Source organism: Meriones unguiculatus, chromosome 3 (genome assembly GCF_030254825.1).
Source record: "Meriones unguiculatus strain TT.TT164.6M chromosome 3, Bangor_MerUng_6.1, whole genome shotgun sequence".
In the NCBI taxonomy this organism is placed as follows: domain Eukaryota; kingdom Metazoa; phylum Chordata; class Mammalia; order Rodentia; family Muridae; genus Meriones; species Meriones unguiculatus.
In genome coordinates this window covers 58,993,731-59,007,947 of record NC_083351.1, presented here as the reverse complement: position 1 = coordinate 59,007,947, position 14,217 = coordinate 58,993,731, and the positions used below count along the sequence as shown (strand labels likewise).

At 42.9% G+C, this 14,217-nt stretch overlaps 1 protein-coding gene across 1 annotated transcript; it reads right to left on the bottom strand.

Annotated features, from left to right (window-relative positions):
* Nucleotides 1-6,202: 6,202 nt before the first annotated feature.
* Nucleotides 6,203-13,153, bottom strand: Gimap4 (GTPase, IMAP family member 4). Its single transcript, XM_060380046.1, has 3 exons — nt 13,087-13,153; nt 10,742-10,813; nt 6,203-7,925 (listed from the first exon to the last, which is right to left on the bottom strand). The coding sequence occupies exons 2-3, from the start codon at nt 10,797-10,799 to the stop codon at nt 6,997-6,999; spliced, it is 987 nt and encodes a 328-aa protein (XP_060236029.1). The 5' UTR covers nt 10,800-10,813; nt 13,087-13,153; the 3' UTR covers nt 6,203-6,996.
* Between the last annotated feature and the right edge of the window lie 1,064 nt (nt 13,154-14,217).

The window sequence follows — 14,217 nt, the reverse complement described above, 5'->3', positions numbered from 1 at the left end:
CAGAGACATTCTGAGAGAACTCAACCAAACCACTGGAGCTCAAGGGATGAGCAAAGCTGAACTCCCTGTGAGGTCTTAATTCCTGGAGCAACACCCAGAGAGATGAAATGTGAGGCACATGTGTCTTTAATGGATTCTTTTGCCTTAGCCTTTGGCTCTTTTCCTTGGGAGATGAGAGTTGCTCACATACTGAATACCTACAGTTCTACTGTATAAGATGTTACTATAAAGTGAAGGGATCTGTGTTAGCGGATGTCAGGTTTCAAGCCTGGGACAAATGGCTGAGATGCCTGTTTAATGCTGGCTGCCAGGTTCTCCCAGCATCCTCATGTTACAGGGCCCTCATGGCTGCTGAATATGGTTTTCTTCTCCCCTCTCTTTGTCCCTCCCCGCTATCTTCCCATAACCAGTTCAGTCTGGTCATGTCCATTCTGGACTCTCCCAGATGTCTCTACCTCTGCCACTGTTCTCCCACATATCTACAATAAACCTTCTCCTTCACCACACCTAGAAGCAGTTAGTTATGTCCCTTCCTTCCTTCCTTCCTTCCTTCCTTCCTTCCTTCCTTCCTTCCTTCCTTCCTTTCTTTCTTTCTTTCTTTCTTTCTTTCTTTCTTTCTTTCTTTCTTTCTTTCTTTCTTTCTTTCTTTCTTTATCTGGTGCTGAAACTCAGAACCAGTCCTGTTCCTTTTTTTCATTTTTTTTTATTCATCTGAAGCAATTGAAAAATCCATAACAGGAACAATTAATTCTAAACAAAATGCCCACACTAAGAAGGTTTCCATCTTTTGTTAAATTTGTGTTAATATTATACATTTTAGAAGATAATCATTTCTATATACTTTCTGAGTGTTTTTATGAAGTGAACAGTGCATTTCACAAAATATACAGTATTTGTCATGTGTATTTCCAAATACCTGGAAATTGTTGAAATATAACATGTGGGCCCATAATGCACTTTACAAACACATGTTTGGGTGTAGCTGGTATAGAATTTCTTCACCATTTTAGAATACCTGACCTGAAAATGAGATCCTGTGCTGGACAGAGGAAAAGGCATTTCCCTTGCTTCAACTGCAGGAAAATACCAGGACATCAAAGACATGCTTCCTGGAGAACTCTGTAAGAAGAGGATACACACAAAAGACTGGGTCAAATAAGGCAGAGAGAGCATCCTTTTTGCCCACTTTATTGCTCTGCCTAGCTTATGACTCTCTGGTCATTAATGGGAGTCCACAACAGGGGCCTGTAGCCAAAGTCTGCTTAACAATCTCCCTCTTTTGCCTGCATGGGAGGTACTCCATAACAAACCAGAACAGGGGCCCGTAGCCAAAGTCTGCTTAACAATCCCCCTCTTTTGCCTGCATGGGAGGTACTCCATAACAGACCAGCATAACGAGACCAGAAAAGGCTGACTGTGCCACTGTCCAAAGAAGCCCTTCCTTGGGACTCATAGAATGGAAAGAGGAAGAGAAAATGCAGGTTACTTCTGCTCACCAAGAGCCCAAAGGGGATCAATTTGTTCTCTGCTTTTAAAAGTACAGATATGAACAGGAAATGCGGTTCAGTGAGTCCCTGGGCCTGCCCAGCAACAAGAGCAGACCCAGCCTCTGCCTTTCCGGAGCAAGAGAACATTAAAAAGTTTTTCGTAGCAGAGTTGTTTTCTTTCCTCTGATGTGGTTCTAGCCACACTTCCCATCTGGCACCAGCCAAAATTACTTGTGCATTTTATAATTTTCAATCAGCCAAAGGTTTTGTTTTGTGACTTAATGGGAGGTCTTTCTTATATAATAAACATTTAAATATTAAGAAGCCAGGTATAGTGGCATACCGGAGGCAGAGGCAAGATCTCTGTGAATTTGAGACCAACCTGGTCTACAGAATGAGAAGGACAACTAGAGCCACACAGAGAAATGCTTTCTAGAAAAACACAAAACAAACAAAATGTAAGTATTTTCCCCCAACTCACTAATACTGAAGTACTGTTTTGTAACATTTCTCCAATTAGCATTTGAATAAATGAGTTCCTGGGGCTTCCTCAGAGCCAGTGTAGGCGAAGCTTGCAAGATCCAAATTTTAGGGAGCAACCCTGTCTCAAGAAAGCAAGCAAACAACAAGTAACAAGGGTCTGTGCCTAAAGGCCTCTCTACCAAGCCTGAGGACTTGAGGCTGGTCCCTGAGACCACCTGGTAGAAGAGCACCAACTCCCACAAGTTACCCTCTCATGTCGGTGTCCCCATGCCCCATGTGTGCACACGCAAAGGAACGCAAGAGGGTAGAGAATGATTGAAGGAGACTCTTGGTTTCCAGGTGAGTGCTTACACACATGCATGTGTACCACCACCCCCCAACACACACACACAATACTTGTGAGGAAAAAATCTCAAAGTAGAACTATGTGATCTTGTTCTATCAATAATGGGCATGTGCCCAAAGGAAGCAAAGCAAGCACAAGATACAGATCAATATATGACCTCAATTATTATCACCCCACTCCTTCTAGGAGCCCGTAAAAGTATGAATGGATAAAGGAAATATGAGATATACACGTATATCTGCTGAAGAAAGCATGCTGTTTTATTTGTAATAAAATGAATGGAGTTAAGCCAGATGTGGTGGTACATGCATTTAATTCCAGCACTCAGGAATTAACATTCAATAATAAAAGGAATTTTTTTCAAAAGAAGATAAATGCATCGTTTACTTTGTTGCTGTAATAAAATATAATGACTAAAAGCAATTTATGGAGGAATGAGTTTATTTTTGGTTTATGGTTCTTTATGAAATGTCCAAAATGGGGAGGGAAGCATGGTAGCAGCTGCCCAGAGGCAATGAGAGGGGACTTGTGGGTAAGGCTTTAAACTGTCAAGTCCTGTCGCTGGTTATATGCTTCCTCCAGTAAGGCTCCACCCCCCATAATCTCCACAAACGTGTCACCAACTGGAACCAAGTGTTCAAATGCTTGGGCTTCTGGGGACCTTTCTCATTCAAAAATCAGAATAGCAATAAAATAGACTTGATTGAATTATATAAAAGTAGAAGAAAATATGGATGAAATTGTAAATCATATTCAGTGAAAGAAATCAGATTCAGAAAACCAAATATTGCAAATTTTCTCCTATATATTGAAGCTAATTTTTTAAAGCTATATTAAGCATGAAGGACTATATTTAAGAAGAGAAAGGGGACCAGAAAGTGAACAAAGAGAAGAGAAGATAATGTATAGGTGTGAGTGTGATCAAAGCATGTTTATTTATATGAGAATCTCATTAGAAAACTCTTCATTTTGCGTAACCAATATATGGGAAAAATAAATGTGTAGAGATAAATTCTGTAACTTTATACTCTTTAGGTTAAAAGAAAATGAGTATTCTAAAATTGAAGGTCTGCTGATCGTTAAGAGAGAAAATATCAGACTCTTACCTGGGAGCTCTGGAGATATCCACAAAATGAAACATGCATTCCATTACCACTATTCATGGCACTGGTAATATTAACTATTGTACTCAGACATGATAAAGAAATTAGGTAGTGAACTTATTAGATTTTTGTCAATTTTACCATACAAGGTAGAGTTATCTGAGAAGAGAAAACCTCAGGTAGAAAAAGTGACTCCATCAGACAGGCCTGTAGGTTAGTCTGTGGGGCATTTTCTTGATTAATAATTTATATGGGGAGGAGGCCCAGCCCACAATAGGAGGTGCCATTCTTGGATAAGGGATCCTGGATGTATTAAAAAGAAGTTAAGCAGGGGCCATCCGGAAGAGAGAGACACCCAAGTACCTACCCCAGCAATGCCACTATGATAGGGGAGAGGTGGGGGAGAAAAGAGGATGTGTGGAGAAATGAGAGAAAAAGCAAATCTGTGCGCCTGGTGCACTGTGGAGAGAGGTGGAACTGGAGATTCGTGAGGGTGGTGAGGAACAGGCAGATATGAGGAGTCTGTGTAACCACCTGGAGCCTTGGTGATGTCTGGGCTTGAGCTGCTACCAAAGCCATGTCTGGGTCTGTGGCTCTACTGTAGTTGGGGTCTGTACTGATGGCTGTAGCCTGTGTGGCCACCCAAGGCCAACTGGATATCAGTGGTCTGGGTTGCCTAAGACCATGTTGATGTGTAGGGACCTTAGGGATGGCAGGGGCCAAACTAATCTGAGTGGCTTTTGCCACCAAATGAGGCCATGGTGACATCCAGGCCCATGAAGACATTGGAGGACATGTCTGGCTTCGTGGTCTTATCACAGCCTGGGTCTGTGTTCATGTCTTAGACCCATGCCACCAAAGGCCATGTGGATTTTTCTGGCGCTGCCAGCTGAGGCCATGTAGAAGTCCCAGCACTGTGCTGAGTTAGCCCCACCCGTCACCTGCAGTGGGAGAGCTGGCTGTGCTCCTCATCTGCCATGTGGTAGCGGGACTCAGGAGAGACGCACCCCTCCACCCTTCCCACTCCCAGCTCTACCCCTTTACTCCCATCCTCTACTTGATGCCTGCAGCAGATGAGTGAGCTGGCCCTGAAGGCAAGGATGCAGGAAAACTGGTGGGTTGACCAAATCAGCTTCTACTTAGGCCAAGAGCCAGGGCCTTGAGTTGGTCCACCCCTACATCCGCCCCATCCATGAGCTGCTAGAGACTGTGAAGGGACTGGTCCTCCAGATGCAAAGCTTCAGGATCTCCATAATGCAGGACAACAACAGGATTCTGAGAGGAGGCCCACTGAGGATTGATAGTACAGCAGAAGCTGAAGGCCTCAAACCAGACCAGTGACTCATTGCAATGAACATTTGCAAGTGAAGATGTTTGGGCAAAAGGACTGCAGTGTGATACACCATGACACACACTGCAGCTTCCACCGTGAGATTTTTGTTTGTTGGTTAGTTTTGTTGTATTTGGTGGGGGAGGGGGAAGTTTGCAAAGGTGGCAGGGTGGTATGGAGGGACAGGGAGATGACTAGGATTGGTATAAATGATGTAAAATTCATGAAGAATCAATAAAAATGTTTTTTTGTTGTTGTTATTGTTGTTTTTTAAGCTAAGCAAGCCATGTACAGCAAGCAAGTAAGCAGCTATCCTCCCTGGCCTCTGCATCAGTTCCTGTCTCCAGTTTCCAATCTCGAGGTCCTGTTCTGGCTTCCCTCCATGATGGATTCTAAGCATTAAGATAAAATAAACCCTTTCTGCCCCAACTTGATTTGGCCCATGGTGTTATCACAGCAAACTGCACTGCATTCTTGTCACTCCCTCTTACATGATGTCCCCGAGCCTTGGATGCAGCAGTTGAGTTGTGGTGTGTTAAGTAGGGCTGAGTGCCCCATGGTGAGTTGTTCTCTAGTGATCTTCTATAATAGCCACCTGTTGCCAAAAAAGTTTAGAGACACCAATTTAGAGATATGAAAGAACAAAGTGAGCTGTCACAGGTGACACCAGGAAATGTTGGGACTAAGCACTGAGAATTCCTAGAAACTAAGTGAGGATAACTCAGAAGAAATGGAGCGAAAAGAATAAGAAAATAATTATTGCTGTCTCCATATTAGAGGGAATGCATGCACCAGGAAAATCTCAGAAACCTAAGACACAATTTCTACCATAAGATAATAAGGACCCAAAAAGGCTGTGGTCTTTTACCAGTGAAAAACTGAGAATGTGGCTCAAAGATTTCAGAGAAAAGAAAAGAATGGGACTAGGGGAATGACTCATTCAGGAAAATACTTGCCATGCATTCTTGAGAACCCAAGTCTGACTCCCAGAATCTGTGTAAAAACTTGGGTGTGGTGACTTGCACTTGTAACCCAGGGCTGTGAAGGCAGAGGTAAGCGAATCCTCAAGCCAGTCCAACTGAATTGGTGAATTCCAAGCCAACGAGAAGCACTATCTCAATGGAGATGAGTGGCATTTGCTGAGAACCACACCTGTGATCATCCTCTACCATCCACATATGCCCACGTAACTACACACACAGAAGCGTGCACAGACACACACACATACACACACATGCACACACATGCACACATACATATGGACCCACATGCCTGAGAAAACAAAACAGGAGATGAGGTGCCGTGGTGATAGAGCAACTCTGGTTCAAAAAACAAACAAACAAACAAAAAACAAAACAAAAAAAAACCTTAAACTTTTACCAATAAAAAAAATTCATCTCTGTGCTGGTTTAGCACCATTTTCCAAACAAAACAGATTCCGATTCTGAACAAGTATGAGGCAATGAAAAGTTTATTATAACAGCAGCAAGAAAATTAGCTCAGTGGGACAGAAGCAGTAAAGGCTGGATGTATGGGGGCTCAGGGTAGATTTTGCAGCAACCAAATCATTTCTCAAGGACAGACCTGTCTGTTCACCAAACTGGTTAAAAGGCTGACAGAGAGCTCCTAGAGGCATACCCAAACATACCAGTCACTACGTCGTCACCTACTGGATGGCTATTTGTGCTCACCCTGGATCAGTTGACTTTTAACATTTGCTTTGCCTTCAAAAAGCCGGTAGAGAACAATTTAAGGCCATTAATTAAAATGTAATTAAGCAAACTGACTTTCATTGAGAACGGTACAGCCGTCTATTGCTGTGTAAAGATTACCTCAGGCAAAGAAACGAACTTTCTAGTAAAACATAAAAGATAGCCATCCAAAAGATGAATACAGGTGTCTAGACGCTTCAGGTGAAGATTACTCTTGAGAATCCAGAAAAGGATGCCTGGGTGCATCTCACCCTCTTTTTCTTTGATCTCCTGGGTAGCTTCCTCTGAGAAAGAGAACAAAGCGGTATAAGCAGTGATCCATTCTGCTTTGGAGTTTCACAAACTGAGGATTGGTCAGTTTCTTGTGAGTCGACTGAACAATTAACAACTGCCAAATTGCAACATTTCCTTCATTCCTTAGTCCTGGAAGACAGAAACTACAGCATTTGGGTGTTGAGGGGTAAGTTCTGGAAGGCAGGGTTGTCAGGGGAAAAATGCAGAAAATACAGCTAAGGTCTAGTCTTACAGAGCAGATCTAGTCTTGCATAAACTGACTGAAGAGAAAGGAAGCTACCTCCCATGCTTTTACAATTAATTCAAGTATCATATTTCCATTCTCAACTTCGCTCCTAGCATTTTCTTGTCGCTCTGCAAAGGCAAATTCTGTTCTGGTGAATTCCCTCTCCATACATGCCTTTCTCCTTTCCCTCTCCAATTGATCTTCCAGATCTCTAATCTGTTCTTCATACTCCCTTTTTATCTGTGCGAGCTTTCTCTCCAGCTCCTTTTTATACCGTTCTTGCATTTCCAGGGTCTGTTTCTGAATCACATCCTCAGCAGTTTCATACATCTTGTTGGTAAAGCATCTTCCACCATTTTCCCTCACCATGCTCTGGACCAAGTTCAACAGTTCTGTCCTCTGGCCTTCCTGTTCAGCTCTTGAGGCTTTGTTGTTGAACAAACAGTATCGATTCTCAAACTCACGGATCAGCTCTTGAATGGTTCTGGGAGCCGTGTTTAAGTACTCATGGATATCAGTGCCTTCCAAGTCATCCTTCCTGGTGAGCAGGAGAATCATGAATCTTCTAGCCTTCTTTCCAAACATGCTCAGAATCTTCTGTGTGGCCTTATGTTCTTCCACAGTGTAACGCCCCAATGGGACCACCAGGAGCAGAGCATGAGGCCCTGGGGAGGTCAGGGCAACACAGCGAGTGATCTCCTTTCTTGTGGCAGCCTCTGGGACCTCAGTGTCAAACACACCAGGTGTATCCACGACAACAAGCTCTCTCCCTTTCCAGGTGCTCACCCTTTTCTCACACACCTTGGTTATGGATTTTGCACAAATGCCAGAAGAAAACACTTTCTTTCCAAGAATGCTGTTTCCGGTTGCACTCTTTCCTGCCCCAGTTTTTCCCAGTAAGACAATTCTGAGTTGGGGATTTCCTTCATCTTGTTTCCCAAGATCTAGAACATCAAGGAAACAGAAGCAAGTGTAAGACTTAGCCCCCGAGAGTGAAGCATTTAGAGACCTACCATGTAATGCCCATTCTCTTACTACATGCACGCTTTCCCCTTGCTGTCACCTCTGTCCTCCCAGGGTCTGTAACAACCTCTGGATCTTGTGACCTTCTTGAAGCACTTGACAATTGTTACCTCCCTTGATCCCTTTTCTTCACAGCCTCTTTTTATTATTCTTTTGAGATCTCATTCTGACCCTCTGTGGTTTCCAAGCACCCAGAGGAGGAAAGATGAGTTTCAGAAGAGAACTGTGAGCCACTTGATAGCCACCTCACTAACAGAATCTAGAGTGGAACACAAGTGTGAGTTTGGGTATCTGCAGTTAAAGATTTTTTTCTGATTTATATTTTAAATGACAAACACACACACACACATATATATGTGTGTGTGTGTGTGTGTGTGTGTGTGTGTGTGATTTTCTTCTTTCAACTGAGAGCCAAGTGGAAAGGATATGTACAAGTGTTAATATAGTTTCCCATGTTGGGGAGCCAGACCTGCAGGATGAAAGAAGTAACATTAGTGAGGACAGTCTGTGGTAGTCTAAGAAAGGATGTGGGACAGTTCACATCAGCATTTACTTGGCTGCACAGTGGAGTAACCCATCTGAAAGATTTGTTGGTGTTGGCTTCTTGGTCAAGGTAACAATGGTAGTTCCTATGCCATAATTAGCCAGTGTCGATACCAAGTGATGATGACCCATGTCTAGGCTACAATACACACCTAACCTTCCCCATCCCTGAATGCCTGCCTCTTTGGGATGTCGAGTTGTAGCTCTCCCCAGTAAAGTGTAGCCAGTAGGTCTGCTTCTGACATACTTTGGAGGAAAAGCAAGCAAAATTTCCAAGAGCCCTTAAGCACTGTGGCCTCCCTGTGCCTTAGGCTTCTCTATAGCTACCATGTAAAGGTACCTGGACTATCTTGCTTGATAGTAAGAGCCCCCACCATCCTGGACACCCTAGACTACCTGACTACACCAGAGCTCCTTAAAGCACAGGTTGTGACTTCATGTGGGGCCACAAAACTGAACATAGGGAGGAAGAGAAACAGTAAAAGATTAACAACAGTAAAAGATTCTAAGTGCCCAATGACTACAAATGATTTCAAAATCGAAGCTGTAATGAATCTGTAATATCTCTGATAGTACTTGCCTGTTTTATGATAAAATGGCAACCTTGTTACTGACCAACAATATGAACACTTCATTTTGCTCATACCATTCAGTATGAGCAAATAATAAACAGTACCTAAAATCTCTTGACTTGGATTTGAGACTATTGCCACTTTGTATTGTGTACTTAGTGAGTGGCATTCTTACAACTGATTATTATGAATTTAAAATAGCTATCAACCCTAAAAAATGTTTGAAATGCTCTGTCCTGTGAGGTCAAATATTTAATCAAGACTTACTTATGCAAAAAAAAAAAAAAAAAAAAAAAAAACTAAACAAAACCTGAGCACATCCATCTCACTAGTATGTAAACGTGTTTTTTTTAAGTTGAAGAAAGACAATACATTTATTAACTTCAACTTTCTTGTTTACTTTTCTTGTCCATGGCATATGCATCTTCAGTGTTGTTGAAGACAAGCTGTTAAACACAACTTGTATGAAGTTATAGTGTACAGTGAACTGCTTGAAAGAGGCCCTCACAATGTTTAACATCTCCATTGCTCATATAACTATGTTTTGTGGTGAAAACACTTAAAATCTACTTTTTTATCAACTGTGAATTGAGTATGTTAACTCTGTTATGCAACAAATCTGAAGAATGTACTCATCCTATATAACTGAAACTCCTCATGATATGAAAGGGGCAAATATACTTTAATCTTTACAAAACCTTAAATTAAATATATATATATATTAAATATATATATGTGTGTGTGTGTTATACATATATACATACATATGCATATATACATATCAAAATTCATTTCAAATGTTTTATGTTTGACTTGTGATCTAGTTTATGTATCTATGTACCTAGGGTCACATAAAAATTTCTTGAGGACAGGGCAGCAAATGTTTAAGAAGCCCTGAACTGCACACATCTGTGAGTCTGTTAAGACTCTGGCAGGAAAACCCTAGCCTACAACAGGTACATGAATAACACATCTGTGAGCCTATCTGCACTCTGACAGGTGCATGAGAGAGTGCCCAACTTTAACAAATATGCTTCAAACCCAAGAAATGCCTGACTGATGATCCAGAGAATCTGGAGCAGAGATATGGTAATATTTTAAACTACTATGCTGTAAGGTAGTTTAATAAACCAGCAACATCTCAGCTGGCACAGTGAACATGGTGGTTGAGGACTGGGGTGTTCACTGGCAGGTTGATTCATTTGTTGATCAGAATGAGGCCCCTGGGATCAGGAACTCAGATGAGACTCCCAGCACTGGAGAGACAGGAGCAGGATGGCTGTCACAGGTTCCAAGCTGGCCTGGGCCTCTGTATGAAAACCCGTGTCAAGACAAACCATAGAGGGAACAGAAAGAAAGGATGGGAAGGGAAGGCCATGCCAACTAAGGTCTGGAACAGTGGGAGGACATTTGGTTTCTCCTGCTCGGCCTGATGGACATAACCCAAGTGAACATAAAGTCAAGAAATTTGGGAGAGCAGAGACATGAAATGAGGACAGCATAATGGTTTTCTCCTGCCCGTGGGGACTAATTGCTATCACAGAGGGACTGAAGCCCTCCCTGCCTGCTTTCCCATTTCTGCAGTTTGGCTCTCCTCTGACCCTGACCCCAGCTCCTCTCACCATGGCTGGTTCTTGACTGTCCCAGGATGGACTCCACACCATGGTACTGGGCTGCCATTGTAGCTTGACTCCCTGAAGATAAAGAAACAACCAATGCAAGTTATGAAAAACAGTGGCCCCTACCTACTATAGCCAACACTAAACTTTCTCCCATGAACTCAGTATTTTGATTTCTCCTGCCTTGTCCCCAAAAACTCATCACAAATTCTTTTGTTGTTGTTGTTGTTGTTGTTTCAGGCTGTAATTTTTCTTGCACAGATTTAATTTCTTCCAGTGCTTCCTTGTACTCTTCCTGGTTCTCTCCTTCTCTTGGGCTAGTGAGTGACTACTGCAGTCTCTTTTTCACGATATTCCTTCACTATTCTCAACTTCTGGCTCAGCCCTCCACTGTGGCTTTCATGGGCATCTCTAACAAAGGCTGACCAGGATAGAACCCTTGACTTCTGCTTCCCCCAGGCATGAGTCCTGTCTTAGTGAACAGCGTCACCATACAGCTAGTCTCTCTTGCCAGGCTGTGAGCTCTAGTACAGCCTTGGTTTCCTGCTTTGCATCAGCCCATCACCAAATGACTGTTTTCTGAAATCTCATTTATGTCTTTCTTTCTCCCTTCATGCTTATCAGATCCAAAGGGAAATGTCAGTGCAATGGGCTGGTGCCCAGTCATCCCTCCCTAATCCCCTTTTCCACCAGATCTCACTTTAAAATGGAATTTCATTGTTCTTTCCTTGCTTGAATTCCCTAGTAGCTTTGGATTGTTTAGGAAGATTGTGTGAACTATTGGAACTAATGGCCCATAACTCCCTGACTGACCCAGAGAATATGGAGCAGAAATATGGTAACATTTTAAACCACTATGCTGTAAGGTAGTTTAATAAACCAGCAAAATCTCAGCTGACATAATGAACATGGTGGTTGAGGACTGGGGTGTTCACTGGCACATTGATTCATTCGGGACCAATTACCCCCACATTGCTCTCTACCAATCCTCCTTTAGGACAAGACAGAGATGTGACTAGAGAGGCCACAATCAGAGGGCCCATAAGCAGCCTTTCTGCTGTCTTCATTGTAGAAAAGAGGAAGTAAGAAGCTGTGCTGAAGGCAGTTGTGGTGGCTCACATCTGTCACCCAGCATGATCATCTCTCTCTAAAGGCACGGACCTTCCCTGTGTGTTCCCAAGATCCTAGAAGCACTTTTGTCTCTTAGACCTTTTCAGAACTACCCCTTCCTGGGGGCACTGCTCCAGCCAACTGCCCAGCTGGTTCTTCCCAGCCTCTGCTTCCCAAAAGGCCCTCTCTAATGCCTCTCTCCTGCAGCATTGCCAACCGAAGGCTCAGGCTCTCAAGTTCACTTGTGCTTGCTGTAGCTGCACAGCAGCATTTCTTTATCAAGGACATGGTTGCAAGGTGAAATTGTTCTCTAACATTTAATTGTCTCCTCTTAGACTATATGTCAGGAAACTCTCCAGGGATAGGCACAGCCCTGGACAAAGGTGGGCCTCAATTTATTTCTTAAACAAGCAAAATGATCCTCTTGGGTCTTTACTTCTCTCTTCATGCTGGTGACCCATGCACATCGTCATCCCTTCCTTGTTAATCAAGACGCAGGCGTGCAGAAACATCAGCTCATTCCTAAATCTTCCTGTAACTAACTCCCATTAACATGTTTTCAAACACTGGAACCACTGTGGTCAGGACAGGCTGGAATGCTCTCCTTTGAAATGTCATAGACTGTACAACCAGGACCTGCGTTTCTATAGGTACTGATTTCATTGACTAAGAAGTCCCCCCTCTGCCTAAGACTAAACATCCAATATTGGCTTCAGAACTGTAGTCACAGTGACTGTAACCTCCCTACTTAGACCCACCTAGAGGGAGCTCAACTCTTCTATGAACACTGAAAAGAATGGCTCCCAAGAGGCAGGTTCCCTAGGAAACAGCTTAAAGGAAAAAAATAACAGTGACTGCTGATCCTGACCTGTATGCCAGCTTGGTGGAGGACATATGAGCAGCTGGGCCTGTTAGGAATCTTCCATCCCTACCTTCTCCCTGCTTGCTCTCTCCAAGCCAATCTATTCATTTTCTTCTTGGAAGAGTCGAGTTAAAGTTTTTACCAGTGACAGAAAACTTTCTCTGTAGAGAAAGTGCAGTGAACCCTGAAGCATACATGAATTCGTGGGGCTCAACCTTCAACATGGATTACAGCCTAATGTCAGCAGGCAGGAAACAGAAAACATCAACTACAACTTCCAAGAGCAGGTCTGCCAGGAGGTTTGCTACACACAGCCAACAGACAGGCACCCTTCTCACCAATTTCAGCACCCTACCTACCACCCCTGTTTTCTTACCTGAAAATCTGGGTCCTGTGGCCTTCTCTGATTTTGCAACAATGCTAAAACCAGAAAAGAGAGCAGAGTGGCAGAGAGGAAGTGAGGGGGAGGAACTGTGGAAAGAGGAGTGTGTGAGAGACCCACCCACCTTCTAGCTAGCTGCTCTGCAGAACTTTCTGCAGTCCTCTTGCTCTGTGCATCTAATGGGGAACCCATGGGCTGCTGGTAGCTACTGAGCACTTGGAATAAATCAAATGCATAAATAGAGCTTTCATGATAGCCACTTTTCTCACTGTCCAGGCTTTGTCCACTACAATATGCTCCATCTAGTAACTAATGGGTAGTCTGCCCTTGTTTGGCAGAGCATGCCATAAATATGAATGACAATCACTTAGTTGGCAGTGATATTGAATCTCCTGTGTGCTTACTTATTTAAGCCACGGTGGGGACGGGGGGATTCCTTTTCAATAGCACATAATAGAATCTACTTTTAATTTGGATTTTAGACATTTTGTGCTTCATGTTATTAGTGATACCGTTGGATTTAATGGGACATCTATATCATGTCTTCTCCCCTCAGGTCACAGGTCTCATTGCAGATGAGGGTATGGAAAGACCAGAGGCAGTGAATATCTGCAGTGAGACAGTGTTTGCTGGACATGGTAAGGTCATTTCACACACAAACATGCACAAACCAAAACCCTAGCACCGATGGGCAAAGGTTCATGACGTCATGAGCAATGGGCAAATGATTGCAGCTAGTGTGCGTGAGAGAGAGAGAGAGAGAGAGAGAGAGAGAGAGAGAAGTTGTGAAGCTTTTTCTAAGAACAGTGGCCCTAAAAGGCTACCCATATGCTAGTAGATGAGCCCATATTCAGATTTTTTTTAAAAAAAAATGGATCAGAGAGGGTATATGAATTTGAGAGGGAAAGGAGAGGGCTAGAGAAAGAATTAAAGAGGAAACAAATGGAATGGAATTGATTAAACACATGTGGAGATATAAAATTCTCAAACAATAAAAAAAATTATCATCCTGCTACCAGTTTTCTCTTTCTGCAACCCGCTCTTTCTCTTCTTTTCTCTATTATTCTGCCTACTTTGGGACTGATCCTTGTGTAATTTCACTTTTGTTTCTTCTTGACTTATTCA

Excerpts from the sequence above, each read along its gene's own strand:
- Gimap4 (XM_060380046.1), bottom strand. The coding sequence starts at position 10,799 with ATGGCAGCCCAGTACCATGGTGTGGAGTCCATCCTGGGACAGTCAAGA. Across the intron at positions 7,926-10,741 it reads ACAGTCAAGAACCAGCCATG|ATCTTGGGAAACAAGATGAA; the intron begins GTGAGAGGAGCT and ends TTGATGTTCTAG.